The sequence below is a fragment of the Thermobia domestica genome, chromosome 16 (genome assembly GCF_964235325.1).
Source record: "Thermobia domestica chromosome 16, izTheDome1.hap1.1, whole genome shotgun sequence".
Classification (NCBI taxonomy): domain Eukaryota; kingdom Metazoa; phylum Arthropoda; class Insecta; order Zygentoma; family Lepismatidae; genus Thermobia; species Thermobia domestica.
Window position 1 is genome coordinate 183877981 of NC_137469.1, and position 19822 is coordinate 183897802.

Here is a 19822-nt window from a genome sequence, read left to right on the forward strand (position 1 = left end):
ATTAGGTAGCCTATACTTTGTTATCGTTTTGGCGCGCCCGCAATTGTGTACAAACGAAAATTTCGCCTGCAAATTTCTGTACAAAACCGTAACAAACAAGTGCGACAGTTTGTGGTTGAATTCGACATGGTGGGAGGCCTATCAATTAGAGAGCCCATAGTTTGTTATCGTTTTGGCGGGGCCACATTTATGTGCAAACGAAAATTTCAGCTGCACATTTATGTACAAAGGCGTACAAACAAGTGCGACAGTTTGTGGTTGAATTGAACACGGTGGGAGGGCTAACATTTAGACAGCCCCCCACTTTGTTTTCGTTCTGGCGGCGCCCCTAATTGTGTACAAACGAAAATCTCGCCTGCACATTTCTTTATAACTATATTCAAACGATTGCGACAATTTGTGATTCAATTGCACATGGTGGGAGGGCTACCATTTAGACAGACCTCCCCCTTTGTTTTCGTTCTGAGGTCGCCCCTAATTGTGTACAAACGAAAATTTTGCCTACATATTTCTGTACAAACGATGTACAAACGATTGCGACAATTTGTAATTGAATTGAACATGGTGATTGGGCTATCACTTAGAAAGCCCCCCACTTTGTTTTCGCCCTGGCGGCGCCCCTAATTATGTACAAACGAAAATTTTGCATGCACATTTCTGTACAAACGATGTAGAAACGATTGCGACAATTTGTGACTCACTCTAAAAAATGGTATAGCTGAATTGACAATAAAAGCATTGTTGATGAGTATTGCTAATTGGTAAATTAATATTGACTATAGTATAGTTGATGTATAAATACTGATTTGTTATTTATACAACACCTATTTTTTTGGTATGGCTGTGGTAAGAAAAAAATATTGCTAATATTAGTATGGTTAATAATATCATGCATATTGTTTATATAACCAGATTATTTAGTATTGCTAAAATAGCAATAGCATTATGGTTAGAATGGCTATCACAATATAAAACTCTTGTTATGGCAACTATGCGAAATCCCGCCTTTTACGAGTTGTCATGTAGCCGCCATGATAGATTCTATAGTTAATATGAATTACGAAACTATGTTAAAAGACTGGGGTTTAGAAACCCTAATAATGAAATTTCAAGGTAAGTGGATAGTCAGTAAGTTTCAATATGTAAATTGAAGATATGTATTTCTAAATGTTTATTTGAATTGTATTGCGCACAAGCAACAAAATTCCCTTGTACGAAATAGTGTATTATTAAGCATTTATGACGCTTCCAAAATATTATTTTTATTATCACCAAATCAAAATACTTTAAAATAGAGACACGATGTGTTCACGCAATTGAGGGTAAGTTTAGAGTTTCTAGCCCGTTTTTACTCGGAATAACGATATTAGAACCTGTTTCAGTCAGTGTTCTAGTCTAACTAAAGTCTTACCAGGTAACCTAAACTAACCTAACCTAACAATTTTTAAGGTTTTAACTGCATTTTCGTAGGTTGGAAACTGGAGGGGCAAATCTAAACGTAAGCCCGAAAATGTACAGATGAAATTATATAAGGTGTAATAATGATTTAAGACTTCTTGTAAGATGTTTGTGTGAAAAGTTGAGAGAAAGGTTATTATTAATGTGAGAGTTCGTACTATTTGGAAGAGGCTTAAGCTTTTGCAGAACGATTCGATGCTTGAGGATCATAGTGATCCTATGTTGATTATTCTACGTTGAGTTTTACTTAATTGGGCATTTATTCCGTAGTTGGACGTCCGATACTTTTCTACCAAAATTGCGTAAAAGCTATTAAAATGTATAATTTTTCAATTTCGCGAGTTGGGAGAAAGTGTAGGTTAGGTTAGGTTACGTTAGGATCTATAATAGAAGTACCCTTCGACGGGAGCTTCACGAAATTCAACACTGTCAGTTCACATCCCGTACAGCGATTCGGTATATTACCCGCAATATTGATATTATGAATGCTCGTTACTTTCCCACAATGCAACTATTCGGTTGCCTTGCGCGAGGTAGTTCTCTTCGCTCGCTTAGTAGTCCCATGTTTATAACCAATTATATATAACAAATAGAGAGAGTGTTGTTGTATTATCTTTATATATTATCAAGCACACAAACGATCAAATTATACGTATCTTCCGTGCAAGTTTCAAAATTTTGCTGAAAACGGACGTCCAACTTTGGACCCCTTAATTGTTATACTTTGTGCCCTTATTAATTTCTACAAACAGTACAGATGGGATCAAGAATTTTAATAATAATTCACCCTTAATTTTTACTAATTAATGCTGAACAAGCGACAGCGAGTGAAAGTATGGTTAGATAGGCTAGTTTAGGTATTTGTAGCAAAAAGAAAACACGATAGGTTATGATTTAATGCTTTTTAAGTGTGCTTCTGTCGCTTTCAAATTATTACAGAAGGCCTTTCTCTTTGTGTTACACTAAGTGACACCACCTTTGCACTTTTAATTTAATTCATGATGGTGATGTCAAACTTCAAAGCACATAAATAACAGGTTTTGCAGAAACCATTTTCTTTTTAAATCCGATATTTTGTTTGAACCAGTTCATTTTTTTAAATATATTTAGGTTAAATTAAAGTGGAGTAAACAAAGTCCCTATTTAAAACTAAGTAAAGGTGGGGCGCTGATTGGATTGAGTGCTCGGTTTTGACCTCAAGAAGTGATCTAACCCGATCAGACTCGGTCAGAGATCAACTAATTCCTCAAATGATGTACCAGTAGTTCATAAATTATTTACCAGTCAGCCCATTCAGCAGTACTGAAGCTTGACCTAAGTTTAACCATTCAGTACCTTCGTACAAGGGACCATGATCTAATGAAACTAATATATAAGCTTAGTTGATCTCACAGTTTACTGAAATTAGTCAAGTATTCATAATGATTTTGTATGTGATTGTTCCCACGAAAGGGAGCTTATTTAGCTTTGGGGTTAACTGGTGTATCACCGGAACAGTTTTAGAAAATTTGCCGGGTCAGTTGGAATTTTTTTTTTTTTTTTTTTTTGTTTGTTTGTTTGTTTATCAAGAATGAGTGAAAGTCATGTAAGGGGAATAGTAAAAATGAAGAAATTGGTTATTTTTGATGTTGTAAGCGACACTGTATGTGGAGGTGGATGGACCATTTCGCGGAGAGATATAGTTGTTATGATGTAGTGGCGCGAAGAGGAGTATGAAAATAGCTCGTGTATGTCAAGGCTGTCACATGTCGTGTGTTACGTACATAGAACTGTTCAAAAATAACGAGCGACAGTTGTTGAAATTTTGTGAAAGACCAGTATACTGAAAAGGTTGACGGTGTGTGGAAAATGTGGAAATGAATTGAAAATACAGAAAGGAAAGGGAGCGTATTATTTTACAGCGTCAGGGAAGAAGGAAAACTATTTAGAGGGCTATTTAGCTGAGTACTTGTTTAAGGAAAGAAAACCCCAAGAAACTCTTGTTCACGATTTTGAAGGTGTGACTTCTGTTTTTGCAAGTAAAGCATTATTAGTATGGCAATTGCTATTGAAATGTATATGATTGCGGAAACCAGATGTTTTCAGTACCCTCGCTTACGCGTGTACACATCGTCGCTGACGCGCCTGCTCCTTTCGGGCACACTACCGCGCTGGTCCGCTAGCTCCACCCTACCTTGGCTCGGTTAGATATCATTCGTGCACTTAGTGGCCACCTAGCACAAGTTGGTTTGTGTTTTTTGCACTGTAGTTTTTTATGCCCTTATCCTAATGCGAGGTAATCTAATGTAAGTTAATGTAGTCCAACGAAATATAACCGTATACAGTACATTTTGGTACTTTTTTTCGATTTTAATACTGGTCCGGCGATGCGGCAGTAATGCCTTAGCTTTGTAATAAGCGAGAAGAAAATATAAACGTCATAGAAATTACAAGGTTCTAGAACACATGTCCCACTTCCCATTTAGCTGTAATAAAAACAGAAAACAACGTATCCTGCGGTCTTCTAACCCGCTTTCACTTGCTGACGCTCGCTAGCAATATTCTGTGAAATAAAATTTAAATTTTGGTACAGAAAGGAACCAACCTTGCTAATCTATATGGGGAACCTGTGTTCTAGAACTTCTCCTTAGCAATTATCTGGTTCACACGTTGCATTAGAGCGTACGTTAAGTTAGGATAAAAGCCGGAAGTTTCAAACTTTTCATCGTGCCATTAACTGACAAAACAATGGAACTGGCGGTTGACGTGTGAAGTTGAAACTTGGCATACATATAGCCTTCAGAGAAAAATATACAGGATTTTTTTTTCTTTTTAGTAGGTGAAAAGGAAGAATGAGTAAAAATCCCATCTTATTTCGGTGTACTTTAAAAAAAAAAGTCTTAGGAAATTGTATTTGAGTAAAAACTTTACATTCGGTATTCATGTAGGGTTTTCATAAAATTAACTAAGTAAATCACTAAAACTATACATTTCCTAGTTCAGTGAGGTTGTTTGGGAAAGTGAAAAATCTTCCTTTGTTATTTATATGGAGATACCTTCTACAGCCCAAAATTATTAAGTTAAATGATGTAGCCCGAAGGTTAGAGTGATGCAGTTTGCCATGTTTGTAGCCTTCTGGAAGTAACTCACAAAAAATATCAAAAGTAAATATTTTTAGTTTTTAGGGTAATTCTAAAATAAAAAGAAAGATTTCCGGTGCTATTTAAATGTATGTTTGTTTTGGACATAAAATCTCATGTTTTAGGTAATTGAAATTGGAACAAAAGTTTGAAATTCGGTATGCTTGCAAGCTTTTGATAGCGATATGCAAGTTATTGACCAAACATAATATCTAGTTATAGAGGGATTTTTTAATTTTTTTATTTTTATTTATTTATATATTGTTTATTTTAGAAAACTGAAAACTCACAGTTATTTAATATCATATCTTCTACATCTCAAAATGCTTAGACTTTTCCTGAACATCTGCGGATGACATTTGGCATACTTGTGGGTTTATAAGGTGCGAGACCTCCAGCTAGCCGAAGGCTAGTCCAGTAACACGCACAGCTGCTGCATATGTTGGAATTGGAAGTCATCGATTGCGAGGAAAACAGAGCTAGTTGACATTTGCCTTCGAGTTTGACCGGGTTACTGTTTTTTTCTAAAGCGTTCACCTCCGGTGCTTGGGGTCCCTGGTTCGATCCCAGCTCGCGCCGTGTGGACTTTGTGGTGGACAAACACCGTGCTCGTGGGTTTTCTCGGGGTTCTCCCGTTTCCTCCTACTCTTCATTCCACCATTTCAGTCATCTCTCATCATCACCGTCTCCTTTAGCCTAACCGGCATAACCGTGGGACGTAAAACTTAGAGATTTCATTTTTGTTTTTTCTAAAGGGGTTGAAATCGAGCTCAATAGCACCAGTACCCTCAAATTACTTTATTCCTTTTTTTAAAAAAAAAAAATAGTAGGGGTCATCGTTATTCCACTTTAAACTTTATTTGTTGAGATTACATATTAATGAAAATGTCTGGTCCATATATACTTATTCAACAGTGAGGTTATGAAGGACGGGAAATACAGTTTAAGGTTGGACCTGAATCACTACTCGGTTTACATCCAAGAGAAATTGTTCTTCACCTGGACTTGAACTCGGGATCCCTTGATTAGGAAGGCGATGAGTTTATAGACTAAACCTTAGGACATGTGATAGAAATATGTTTAACCGATTTGCATACTTGTGCATATTTTCCGTCACTTCAGGACAACTGCATAAGTGAAATCACTTTACAGACTTAAAATTGAAATAAGGGGACACGGTGGCTCAGTGGTAGAGCGTTCACCTCTGGTGCGTGGGGTCCCTCGTTCGATCCCAGCTCGCGCCAGTGGGCCGTCTGTCGGACAACACCGTGTGCGTAGGTTTTTCGGGGTTCTCCCATTTCCTCCTACTTTCTCCATTCCACCATTTCAGTCATTACTCATCATCACCGTCTCTCTTAGCTTCGGTGTATAAACGTGGCACGTTAAACTAAATATTTATATTTCATTTCATAATTTATATAAATGGACAATTTCAAAAGATTATACAGATTACAGAAGATTACTTTAATTCAAGTAGTTCACTGCATCCGAAGTACAGCGTCCTAATTTAAATTGCTTAGAAGTGAATAAAGATGCTAATAATTTGTGTTCACTCTGGCTGTGAACCATTTATTTTATATTTTTGGCTTAAACCAATTGGATTTTTTAAAAATTTAAACCATCACACCAACCAACTCTGATAGATAATAATCAAAAATACACACAGCTAGTTTTGTGACTGCTTCCTTGAGTTAGTTACGTTTTAATTATATTCGTTTCGTGCCTATTCATTATTGAGGGATTTACATATCCAGATAGTTTTGTGACCTCTGGCGTAGGGTAGTTACGGTTAGGTTATGCTCGTATTGGGCTGTTGCGTTTTGGGCTACCAGATAGAGATCTCACTTCCGAACCATAGTGCAGTCCAACTCTAAATGCAGTAAGATGTATTATTTCTACACTGCTTCTTACCGGGACACTAGCTCTTGTATACGGATCTTGAACAATCTTCTTGTATTTTACTGGAGTTCTATTTTCCTTTCATATACCTCCAAACTTCCTGACTTGGTACTCTTTCTTACGTCTTTGCCCATTCAGTAAATACTGCATCCTTATTGCTTTCCCTGACGCTTTTCCATTGTTTGCTTTAATAAGATTGCATCTACGGGCGTCGTTAGCGTGACGGGGACATGCCCCCCCGTAATTTTCTGTGTCGTGTATAAAGTTACCAGCTGGCCAGTATTTTATTTTTTTTTATTATTATTTGCACTGCATGAGTTACGGTATATCATTAATTTATTTCGATAAAATTAAACCAAATCATAATATGTAATTAGAAAATAACTTGCACATGTGAGATATATCATGTGTCCCCCCCCCCCTTAATATTTAAGAGCTAATGACGCCACTGATTGTATCAGTTGTACTCATCTGTAGCATGGATTCAACTGCTGTTTTTCTTTCTAAATCTTCATCGTCCAAGTGTTTATTGTATGTGGCATCAGCTTGATTCCTCGGTAATTTTCACAATTTTGTACATCTTCCTTCTCTTTGTATATAGATACAGTACTACTCTCTCTCTCTCTCTCTCTCTCTCTCCCCACTGACTTGGCATTTTTCTCTTGTCTGTAAACTGTTTTCATTAGATCCCATAGTATGCGGTAGGACAACTTCTGGTCCTAAGCACCCATGTTTTAGCTTGTAGTTGCTTTCCCTGTCTTCATTTTCTTTAAAGCATATTCTACCTCTTCTCAGCTTATTTCTGAGATCACAATAACTGTAACTCCCAAGATTTGGTGTTCCATTACAAAAGACCTGTCTTTGGTTTTCTTAATTTAGCAGCTGTTTCTTTGTTGATTCTTCTCCATCAACATACAGGGCATAACTGTGGTAGATGAAGCTAGATGTTTATACTTCATTCCTGTTTACTCAATTAAAGATATTTTTGCAATAGTAATTATGCTTTCCTCATTAGCATTGACAGATCCTTCATTCCATTCACATATTGAAGTCATCAAAAGTAAGATTTTCCGAAAGACCAAACAAATGAAGAAATAATATCAAGAGAAAAGGCACAGAACAGTACCTCCTTAGTTCTACTTTGCCTCTTCAGGACAGACCTTCAGTTATTTGTATCCCAACTTCCAAGTAGGATAAATACTTTTTGTACATGCAATAACTAAGCTGTATTTCCGAATAGTTTTTTTTTTTTTTTTTTTTTTTTTTTTTTTTTTTTTTTTTTTTTTTTTTTTTTAAGAGCCATTTGGCTTAAAGAAGCTGACCCACAACTGAAAGATAGGAATATGGGAAAGATGTCGCTCAGGACCTATATTTTAAGATGCTAACCGGTTTGAATGACATTGAAGAACATAGCTAAGACGTGACAAAAAGTTGAACATATTTGTATAATCTGCCTAATTTTATCATGTCGTTTTATAAAATTAAATTGAAAGAATGAAGAGTTGCAGGATTCATTTTTTTCTTATTTCAGGGAAGTTTTATTCATATTTATTTATTTCCTTAGAGCTTCTTCACATCCAGTTTGTTTTGCCTAGCGCTTGTGGTGTGAGGAGTGACGGATTCGATTCCCGAAAGGAGCTCAAAATTTATGTTCACCCAGCATCGTGTACCTTAGATTCCGACATAATCTTTATATTGTTCGTTAAATAGGAGCTTTGTGCAATGTGTGTATTTTATTGAACAAATATTTGTTATTATTTCAGAGGAAGAAATCTATGATGAGGCATTCGAAAATTTAACTGTAGATGCAATAAAGGAATTAATTCCTAAAGTTGGACCACGAATGAAATTTATATCAAAATATAAATTGTACAAGGAACAGAAGATGAAATCTCCTACTTCTTCATCCCCTGTGTCTTTCCTGTCACACAGCTCAGAAGGCAGTACCTTTAGTGATAGCGAGGTAGAAATAACTGATATCTTATTATTTTTCTCAAATATAATCGTACTTTGTTATCATTGTACCTGTAATACCGTATTCATAGGTGTATTGTCAACCGTATTACGATTTTAATCGGTAGAGAAAGTGTTGGGTATAATACTCACTATTTTTTTCAGCAAACTGTTTTACTTGTAAATATAAACACCTTACAGTGCCCAAATTAAAATATACGCGCCTTTGGCGTGGGAGACCGGGGTTCGATTCCCGGCGGGAGCTCATGAGGTTCGGATTCCTCGTTAATCAGTAGGTCCACTTCTCATATAGCCTCGCTGCTGAACGGGACGTTAAACTCAAATTAACCCAAATTAAAATATCTTGGTAACAGTTTCAATGTACTTCTGACACCATCCTCAAATAGAGGAATAGAATGAGAAAAGGCTACCACTATTTTCCCATTCTATTCCCTCTCTGAAGATGGTGTCAGGAATATACCGAAACTGTCAGGAAGATGTAATTTTAATTATTACACTTTAATGTTTTAAAATTTGTCTTTTGCGTTCAGTTACTTATGGTACTTGCATTTTGTAAGGATTAGTCCGTGTCAATGTGTAAGTGTAAAAGTTGATGCTTCGCAAAAGAAAGAAAAAAATGAAAACAATTTTGTACGTTTAATTCACTCGTAAAAAATATTAGCAAGCTTTTTCCAAACCCAGTCATACTATTACTAACTCAGAACAAAACAAGGAAACTAATGATTTATTTGTTACCCTCCTAGTTTCTTCAAACTCGAGTGCACATACGAGGTCTTCAGTGCTTGTGTGGTTAGTGACGCGCCTTTGGCGCGATAGACCCGGGTTTGATTCCCGGCGGAAGCTCATGTTCCGATCCGACATTAAGCTGTAGGTTCACGTCTCATATAGCCTCGCTACTGAACGAGACGCTAAACTTAAACCAAGAAATCGAATGCACATACTTTCTTCAACGGCAGTAAATTAATATTCTGAACGAAACGTTAAATTGTAATCCATTTCAGATGATTCCAGGAAGAAAAAAATCCGTAAAAGAGACAATGTTTAAAAATATAATAATTATCCATGTAATAATGTTTGCAATTTAATACTTAAATTATAGCGCACAGTGCAGCAGTTTTACATGTATTTAAAGATAGCAGAAAAATGTAAATGTAAACTTAATTGTAAGTTTGGTAAATGAAAGAGATAAAAGAACTTACGAGTACGAATATCATATTGAGAGCCCTAAATGTAGCGAAAGTCCCGAAATGACGGTTTGATTTGATTCTCTAACAGGTTCTTCTAGTCTTAATAAATATATCTCTGTTTCACCAAGGTATATCTCTGTCCTTAACTGCATTCGACTTGATAGATACCAGATTGTTTCAGAGGGTCAATCCTCTGAGAAATATATTACCTTTATATTATTTTATGGAAGTGTAATTCCGTATCACAGAACGAACTGTACTTAAAGGAAAATGAAAAAAAAAAAAAAAAAAAAAAACGCGTAACAAAATTTAATGAGTTAAAAAAAATCATGAACATAAGGGTCTTATGCTGATGCTATATATAAATTGCGAACACGGCAGTTTTTCTTTGCAAAAAAAGCACCTAGCATGAGGCGAGAGAGTTTATAAGTGTTTTTCGGTGTATGAAGTTGTACCCTGTCTTGCACTATGTTTCGGAGTTTTTCGGTTCTAATTTTTTCCTGTGAGTAAGCTGATGGACGAGATGGTGCATCTTGTAGCAGGTAGAACGTTTAGTAATTCTGAGAAAATCAACCGGATTTTCAGTACACCAAATCCTGTATAGATTCAGAAATAATGAAAAATCAGAGTGAAAAAGTGCGAGTGGGCCGAAAATAGATCTTTTGTCTTCGACGTACAATGCCAATAAATTAACCTCTACGCTAACCAGCCCGCTCCCCGATCAGCCCCACATCCTCACTCTTGTTGATAATGTTCCTATGAAAACATTTAATAGTTTATTTTAATTTACAAATATACCAGCATCAGCGGCAGAAGGTTCAGAATTATGTAAGCTTACGTTAAAGACACGTTTTTGTGTAATTAAAAACCAACCAGTTACCAGAAATTAGATAAAATACACGTGCAGTACATGCGCGCAAAGATTTAAGAAAGAAAAAAAAGCTTGTAAGAGCTTTCACCTTTTATGGCTTTGTTAGGCAGGAAGAGAAAGACGAAAGTGGAAGAAGAAAGATACAGAGTAAGACGAGTTACGCCGTATTTCTGGGGGGGCGCGGTGACTCAGTGGTAGAGCGTTCACCTCCGGTGCTTGGGGTCCCGGGTTCAAACCCTGCTCCCGCCGTGTGGACTTTGTGGTGGACAAACACCGTGCTCGTGGGTTTTCTCGGGTTCTCCCACTTTCTTCATTCCACCATTTCATTCATCTCTCATCATTACCGTCTCTTTTAGCCTAACCGGCATAACCGTGAGACATAAAACTCAAAGATTTCATTTCATTTTGCCATATTTCTGCTAGGTGCTATGGTGGTCATGTGATCACGTGACTGCTGTCAAGTACTCATACGAGAAAGTAGAGAACCTTGTGGAGAAATCACTGTTGGTATAGGTGCGGTCCTTGTGTCTTTCTCTATTTCTTATTCCACTTTCGTCTTTGCGTCCCTGTATGACGACTCCATAAATGCGAAAGCGCTTGGAAGTTTGTTTTATATTTGCGTGTATTTTATCAGTTCCACTCTAAGTAATTGTTTTTTACATGCCTACTTTGGGATTTCTTTTTCAATCAGACATAGTATTTTCTGAAAATGGATACTATAGTGGGGTGAATGCCATTGATGTTCATAACTTGATTAAAAACGCTCTGTTGAAACAAAGATTATTTAATGAACTTCAAAGAAAACTATACTACCAAACTTTTGTATAAAGAGAAGAAAGCATAGAACATTATATCATCAAACAGCGTTAGGTATATGTGACAACAATTTCTTTTACTTTTCAGATCGACATTGATTTTGGCCAGTTATATCCTGGGAAAGATATAACATTTTTTTCAACGTGGAGTGCAGACTTAAAGAAGATTCAGCATATACTTACCACGACCAAACAAACAACAAATGACGGAGCCACATTAGTAGAACTTTTGCTGCAGGAGAACATCAGGGAAGGTAATTATTTTTCTTATTAAGGGGATCTTCTACCTCTTCGCTTATGTTTCTAACTTCCCATTTGAAAACATGTAAATTTTAATATGGTAATTTCTAACAAAGTATTGTAGGTAATGACTTGAAATTTTTAATACAAATAGACAAGACCCATATAAATCCAACCACGGTCTCCAATTTACGTTACATTCGTTAGATTAATTGCAATATATTCTTCAGTAAGTTTGGCAACAGAGAATAAAAAGTATGCTGCAGAGGGAAGAGGGCTGACCATCTGTTTGCTTGTTAGCTGCTTTAAAAAGGACGCTCTTACCAGAAAAATCACGTTGTGATTCTCACTTCTCAGTGGTTAGAATGGTCTGGACTGGAAGAGCCCAAAACCACTTCTTTCTTCCTTTCACGGTTTGTTTGTTTCTTCCACCCCCTGCTGTCACAAGAAGACAACTTGTTTCGGAAAGCATTTTGAATTAGTAGCGAAAAGCCAAACGAATGACACCACGGACGGATTAAAGGGAGGGGCGATCACTCCCTCCGAGAACATTTGAATACTTTGAATAATCGGAGTAAGAAACTAGAAATTGCGTAATCTAATAAGAAAAGTTTGTTCAAATATACAAATCAAGACGCATTTTAAGTGTCACAGCATTGTACTCTCATCCCCTCCCCTCCAAATTCCCTTCTGAAGAAGTTCTCTTTTGTTTCTCTGTTCCATATTAGCCTTTACACTTACACTTTCATTATCCAATATTGATTTTTACCATACCATCTGCACAGAAGGCGAATAAGGTTTACGAGTCCTTCCTGCCCCCTTTTTTAAAAATTGCTAATTATAATAAAATTTATCGAAGTGCATGGAAGTAAGTTGTGACTGTGGAGAAATGGTGTACACATTGTTTATTATTTCATTAAGTATTGTTCACTATAATTATTAAAACGCAACACTGTTCAGCCTACTCCCGTAAGCAAAGAAAAGATCAATTACAGCTGCTCCGGCAATTTTCCCTTGTCTCCTTTTAGTCGTAAGTCCGAGCAGAATAAATCAAAATCTAGAAGAAAAATAAATGATAATTGTAAATCGACAACATATCGAGCACTTAAAAAAGCTCTGTTATTCTTTTGTTTCATTATTGAGCTCAGATCACGAGAAATATTTCAACTGCTGTGTAGTAATTGAACATTTTTCGTTTAATCTCCCAAAGAGTCTGAAATACTGACTTCAGTGACCAGTTTACATCCCTGAAATCAGTATTTACTTGAATAACAGTATATGAAGAAGATAGATTCAGTAGGGTTAATAAGCAGATATGAAATCCCTTTTGTAGCAATGAATGAAACTAATGTTTAGAATTTGTGACGAAAGAGCTTTTCCGCAGCGTGTAGTCTTTAACTTGTTGTTAATTGCCTATTTTGATTCATTAAGCTGTTCAATTTATCTCTTTTTATCCGTATCTGTTGCAACTTCCCAAAGAGAAATACATACGTTGACTTTAACCTTTGGTTCTTGAAATAATATACTTCATGTACAGCTTTTATACACGTACTTATAGGCGATAGATAAGTATCGTATTAAGATTAGTTTTCACCATTATTTGGACCCAATATTTGCATATAAGAAACATCGCATTATCCCTTTGCCGAATCTGGGTGTAGTTACAAAAGATGATACTTTTTGTGTGTGTTTTTTTCAGACTGCTGTCCATTGCTTACAAAATGTAATTTCCTTTTTTCTTTGATTATTGACTTAAAGTAATATACAGTATTCATTGCGTATCACAGAGAAAACCTCTGCAGGTATGAGAATGAATGCAGTAAGAAAGTTAGCACTTACATTCAAATAAATTAGTATAAAGTGGTCCAAAAGTGGGCGTACCCCCCTTTAGTTTCAACAGTATAGTGTTAGTTATGGTAGAATGTCTGTACACAGCTACCTTGAAGTCGTAAGAGTCGTAAACAAAGGTATGATCACCATCCATGTCATAACACAACTGAATTCTGCACAAAGTTCTGGCAGATGTTTTGCGGAGATACTCCGGAGTCAACGAGGGTGAAGGCGTGTTCCACAGCTGCTCGTAATTCCTGCGTTGTGTGATATCGAGTGTTTCTTACGTGTTGCTTCATGAAAGCCCAGGGAGCATTGTCTGATATCGTCAGATCGGGACTTCTTGGAGGCCTGGCAAAGAGCTGGATGCACAACCTCTTCCAATCCAGCGGCCAGGAACTGATCTGATAACTGTTACCAAGCAGAAAACAAATGGACAGCAATGTTGCCAGACAATGCAAAGGAATGTTACCAGACAATGCCAAGCAGTGTTACCAAACAAATGTAGGTAAAACCAAAAACCGTCAGAAAATACCAATTAGAGGTACGCCCACTTCCGGACCTCGCTGTATAAGCGTAAATTAATTACCTACAAATGTTCTTGATATTTCATTCTTTTCCAGATGCCAGAACAGTCGTAATATTAATACTTCTTGGAAGATATTTCCCATCTGTGACCACGTGTATCAAAAGGAAAGACGGAGGTGGATTATGGAAACCTTCCAAATACGAGGCACAGCAAGGATTCCTTTTTCATGTCAGAGTATGTACCATTATGTAATATAATGTATTAATATCTACACTTGATTACCACGAAATATGTCATTAACATTTAATTAGTGATTGGAGAATGGAGAACATTGCACGAAACCTTATCGAACAAACAAACAAAAAAAAAAAAAATCAGCTTTTCTGGAAAAACTGCTATGCTCAAACAAAAATATTGTGTAAGCAAACACCATTTTCATCAAACCACGATCCACTCTGACTCACCACGTGTCACCATGATCTACTGATCTACTTCGACCTACTGACCGAATATGTCGAGAGTGGATCAAAGTGGAATTTTTTATATTGAGGACTACAATGAGTCAGTTGTTACTGTTGGGTTAGGGTAGTCATACGTAACAGTGGAACATGGAAATGTAACCCAAGATCCACTAAAGTATACTCAAAATTATCCCCACGTGATCCATAGCCACTGACCCGCTCCATCTTTGATGTGCACTCAATTGATATGATTACCATACCATATCAAGAGGATCATATTGGTGGTACATGGAAACAAAAAAGTTTGTTTAAGAAAAGGCCCCCTCGGGACAGCACGCCCTTGGTGGAGTGAGCTATCAACCATATTTTGCAATATACATGACTCTTCTTCATGCAATTAGTAAAGCATATATCGGTGTATGTGACGCGATTTGTATCTTACGAAGATATCGTGAACCTAAGTTGTGTAGATAGAAAGGAATATGCATAAAATAGGAAAACACAATATTTATTAGTCGCTAACGCCCTCGCCTTTGGTGCGAGCGGTTCTGGGTTCGATTCCCGGTGGGATCACTCGATCAAAGAAGTGTAACAGCTTTTTCAGGCCAATCATCCTGAGTGTTTTTTCCTGGGTTGAGTGAGTTTTTTTTGTTTTTTAATCGCGTCGGATAATATAAACACAGTGAACGATGCTAAAAATGCCGGGATGGTACCTAACACACAGGTCCCAGACCGCTTCCTTCCCCATCCATTCCTTTCTTTCTTCCCCTCTCTCGGATTGTGTGCTCTCCGAGGGACGACATCCCTCAAACGTGACGAACTTAAGGCCGACCTAAAAGTTACTCCTTCGTTGCTAGTACACTTATCTCCTTTGTTGGGCGACTGCGTTCGATTTCCCGGGAGGAAGGGGGAGGGGATTTTAGGATGTTATTCGTATTTTCGGTTCCACTGTAGGTTTATGCCTTATGAAGTTCCCGTGATGAAACCCTATATTCCAATAACAATAGTAAACGTAAAAATGCTGTAAAACTTTCGGTGAATGCTATGTAAACTTTCTAAAACATAAGTAGAGGTTAAATATGTTTATGGTCATGGATAAAATGTTTACTTGGCTCAAAACAGCTTTTTCCCAGTGCCTTTAAAAATGTTCTTCATTCAACCCTTCAAATATTGGAACTATGATAGCACTCCTTTCTTCATTTTATGGCATAAATAAGTAAGAAGTGTTTATACTCGAGGTAATGATATGTGTGTAATATCAATCTTATAAAAATACTAAACAGCACGTAGGGGAACGGCACCAACCTTTTCGCGATCATTATTTTAAAAACTAATTCATTGATATTGTAGCATCCTTGCTTTTCAAATTTCCGCAAAGGTTTTTCTTTCTTCTTCCTGGAGATTTGTAACGTCAAGAATTGCGGTCATTGACGTACAGGATCTAAATTTATCTTTAAAATATCCGTGCTTACTTTATGTCTGGATGTGATTCCAAGTTTGCCACATTTAATTGAAATATTTATTACTGTAAATGTAAACCATTAAGTGTAAGCTTAGGACAATTTTATTGATGTCGCAGTTATCTATTCACGTAACTACTGTCAAGTTTATAAGTGCAATAATTCAGATTGTTTTCTTTGTGATTATTCTCAAACCTTATACTAAAGGGTAGATTCCTCTAAGGAACTTTACTTAATTTTTCCAGAACTTTTCTTAATTGCATCGGATAATACAAACACAATGAACGGTATTAAAAATGTACAACTCAAGGGGTATAATAATACATTCGAAATACTGTCATATTAACCTATATTAGTTTTCAAGACATTTCATATCGCGTAGAAGTGACTCGCGTCAATTATGACCTCATTACATTACATTTCTAGTATAGAAGAATGCCTGAAAACAGTTGGTAGCAGTTTAATTGCATTGCTATATATATTATTGGTGCACCTCGTGTTTAAAATACAAGCTCATTTTAATTATACGTGTATTTGTAGTTTTTGGAATTTGATAACGTGTTAATAGGTGTGTAACGTGATAATAATTCTGTGTACATGACTTACAGGAAGCGTCCGATCTTCAAACAGAGTTAGAAAGGCATCATCTAAAGATGCAGCGCTTTGGATGTAGTGTGCAGCCCATGCCCGTCGTTGTCGCTTCAAAAATAGATGAACCTCAAGCCTTCTACGTGAGTATTGAGGATAATCTCTACAGAGTTGAAACTCCACTGAAAGCAATCGATAGCACATTCAAGACGTTTCAAGTACTGGATGCAGAATATCCGAAGGAATCGGAACAGGTGTGGACATTTGTGCAGAAACATATGTACAAAATTGAAAATGACTGCGACAAGAATTTTCCTTCAGTGAACACGCTTATCTCTGAAATATCAAAGGTGTAATGGCGGGAAAGGTTGTTTTCCGTTAATCATTTAGTTTGTAAAATAGTTTTTTCATGTATATACGTTCTTTTTAGTTTGTAAGAAGATGCCTAAGTGTTTTGTTTGTCATAGTGACTTAAGAACGAGTCAGTCTCTGTTACTTCATTTAAAATTTTGTCACAAATTAGGTGCCATGAGCCCCTTTCGTTGTGGGGAATCGTTGTGTGGACGCGAATTTGATAACGCCAATTCATTCCGCAAACACTTGCTGAAACACGAAAGAACAAGTACGGGTGGGGATGGGAACCAGCCTTTTCGTGGATACCAAAATGAGGTGTGTCACATCAATGTTGAGAGACAGTTGACTGATAATGGTGATATACCAATTGAAACTTCTGTGGAAAGCCTTTCTCTTGAAGATTACCGTGAGGCTGTAAAGGAGGAAGCCCTTCTTTTTATTACTAAACTGTATAGTCAATGTAACTTAACCAGAACTCATATACAAAACCTTTGCGACTGGGTACACGGGTTTATGGGCGGTAGTGTGATGCAACTGCTAAGAGAGAAAATTTTACAAACGCTTCGAGGAAATCATGTTGATGATAATACAGTAACTGAAGTAATGAACATGTTTAGTATAATATCCAGTCCATTTTATAGCTTGGAAACCGAATATAGGCGATTTGGCATGTTAGAGACAATGGGCAGGTTGATAAAACCAATTGATTATGTTATTGGACAGAAATTATCTTCAAAGAGAAAGAAAGGCGAGGTTTCGGTGGAAACATTACAAGTGCTTGGAAAGTTTGTGCCTATGCGAAAAATGCTTAAACGATTTTTGGAGTTACCGAATGTTCTGTCAACGTTACTCCACTTCAAGAACAGTGCAGAACAAGAGACTGAAGTACTTTTCAGTAGTGTGCAAGGACTGCATTGGAGAAACGAGGTAACGGTTTCTGATGATCGTTTGATATTACCTTTATTTCTTTACTTTGACGATTACGAAATTAACAATCCTTTAAGTGGGCATGCTGGTACAAAAAAGATAGGGGTAGTTTATTATACAATTGCATGTATTCCACCGGAGTTTTTCGCGAAACTAGAGAACATATTTCTCGCCTTACTCTTTCATTCAAATGATAGAAAAACTTTCGGTAATAAAGCAACCTTTTCAATTCTTATTGAAGAGTTGCGTTTCCTAGAATGTGAAGGTATATGTGTAATGTATAATGGTTTAGAAGTACAGATTTATTTTAAGTTGTGTGTTATTACAGGTGACAATCTTGGATTGAATTCCGTTCTTGGCTTTACAGAGTCATTTTCTGCTAAGTACCCTTGCAGGTTTTGCCTTACATCAAAAACAGATTTACAGGCGCAGTCAAGAGAAAACGTCCGGAATTTGCGGGACGTTGAGAATTATGAACTACATGTAATTCTCGGAGATGCTTCACAGACAGGAGTAAAAGAGAATAGCACTTGGAACATGTTGCCGAGTTTTCATGTTACCAAAAATTACAGTGTGGACGTGATGCATGATCTTTTGGAAGGGGTGGGGAACTATGATATGATGCATATTTTGAAGTACTACATCAACGAAACACGTCTTTTCACAATGGATATTTTAAACAGTAGGATTTCGGCCTTTGCAAGCATGTCAGATGACGTAAATAAGCCGGCACCTTTATCTTCTGAAAATCTTGAAAAGAATAAATTAAACTTGTCTGCTGCTGAAATGTTATTTCTCATAAGGTACTTTGGTTTGATAATGGGTGACTTAATCCCCGAGGAAAATATCGTTTGGAAATTTTGTATTCTGCTAAGAGAAATAACAGTCATATTAACATCAAAAGTTATTCACGTAAACACTTCTGAATTACTTTGTACATTAATTGAAGAACATCATGAGATATACAAATCTTTTTTTCAGGATACATTAAAACCTAAGCATCATCATATGGTTCACTATCCACGTTTAATGCGACATATAGGACCACTTGTTTTCACATGGTGTATGAGGTATGAATCCAAACACCAACCGTCCAAGATTGCTGCCCGTATTGCTTATTGTCGAAAGAATGTTCTAGAAACTATAGGTTTGAAACACCAATTGCAGATATGTTATAAGTTCTTTCAGAAAAACGGTTTTCATATTCAACAAGAAACTGGACCTGGAGCAAAGATATACCTTTCACAAGATCAGGATTTTCCATTGTTTTCAATGTGTTTACCTCCTTCGTTGTTGAAACTTTGTCGGTCAGTAGCTTGGTGCATATACAACGGATTTGTGTTCAAGTGTTGCATGGTAGCGTTCGAAATTCATGAAGATGGTTTAAACTTTTATAATATAAAAAAAATTTTGTTAGACGAAGAGTCGCACATTTTCCTTCTATGTAAGAAAATGAAAACAGTTGGCTATGACAGTCACTACTGTGCATATCATTTGTCTTTCACGCAAGAGTGGATCTGCATACCAGTAAATTTGAATTTTGCAGGGCCTCCTACGTATTATAAGATAATCGATAATGACAACATATATGTTTCTGTTTCGGTATGATTTTGTGTTGCATGTGGGGCAGTGTTTTCTAACATAATCGTAATAGGGCTCGAGCATAAGAAAATGTTTCTTAATCCATGTGATTTTCAGTCAAACAATATTATATCCACTAGCAAAGCATTTGCAATGAAGCATACATTCCTGTACTACTAGATGTTTTGCCTGCATGGTCCTATGGCCACCGAAGTAGGAACTAAACTTTTAAAAAACATGGTTGGTTCTATGTAAATTTTATACTGATTTTTTGTTCGGAATAGAAAAAGGTTACATATCGAGTGTAAGGAAAAGATCGCACAGCTTGGACAGAATCTGACTCTACAGCTGAAATGAAACGAAAATGTCTTACGATATTTTGTCCTCCGAGGTTCCCTTTTGAAGTGACAGACGGGTAAAATTTGGACTATGAGGTAACACCTTGCGGTACTCTGTAGAAACACGTGATATCGGCTTTGGAGTTTAGTTTAAACTTCTTCGTTATCTAAGGGTTTTTAAATCAGTTTTT

General features: G+C 36.6%; 2 protein-coding genes across 2 annotated transcripts; both read left to right on the plus strand.

Moving 5' to 3' along the window:
* Window positions 1-981: 981 nt before the first annotated feature.
* On the plus strand, window positions 982-16787 carry LOC145673546 (uncharacterized). Its single transcript, XM_081743354.1, has 5 exons — window positions 982-1113; window positions 8240-8439; window positions 11412-11577; window positions 14017-14156; window positions 16452-16787. The coding sequence occupies exons 1-5, from the start codon at window positions 1032-1034 to the stop codon at window positions 16785-16787; spliced, it is 924 nt and encodes a 307-aa protein (XP_081599480.1). The 5' UTR covers window positions 982-1031.
* An 85-nt stretch (window positions 16788-16872) lies between these two features.
* Window positions 16873-19320, plus strand: LOC145672713 (uncharacterized). Its single transcript, XM_081741886.1, has one exon. It carries the CDS (start codon window positions 16873-16875, stop codon window positions 19318-19320), a length of 2448 nt encoding a protein of 815 aa, XP_081598012.1.
* Window positions 19321-19822: the final 502 nt, after the last annotated feature.

Excerpts from the sequence above, each read along its gene's own strand:
- LOC145673546 (XM_081743354.1), top strand. The coding sequence starts at position 1,032 with ATGATAGATTCTATAGTTAATATGAATTACGAAACTATGTTAAAAGAC. Across the intron at positions 8,440-11,411 it reads GTACCTTTAGTGATAGCGAG|ATCGACATTGATTTTGGCCA; the intron begins GTAGAAATAACT and ends TTTACTTTTCAG. Across the intron at positions 14,157-16,451 it reads GATTCCTTTTTCATGTCAGA|GAAGCGTCCGATCTTCAAAC; the intron begins GTATGTACCATT and ends CATGACTTACAG.
- LOC145672713 (XM_081741886.1), top strand. The coding sequence starts at position 16,873 with ATGCCTAAGTGTTTTGTTTGTCATAGTGACTTAAGAACGAGTCAGTCT.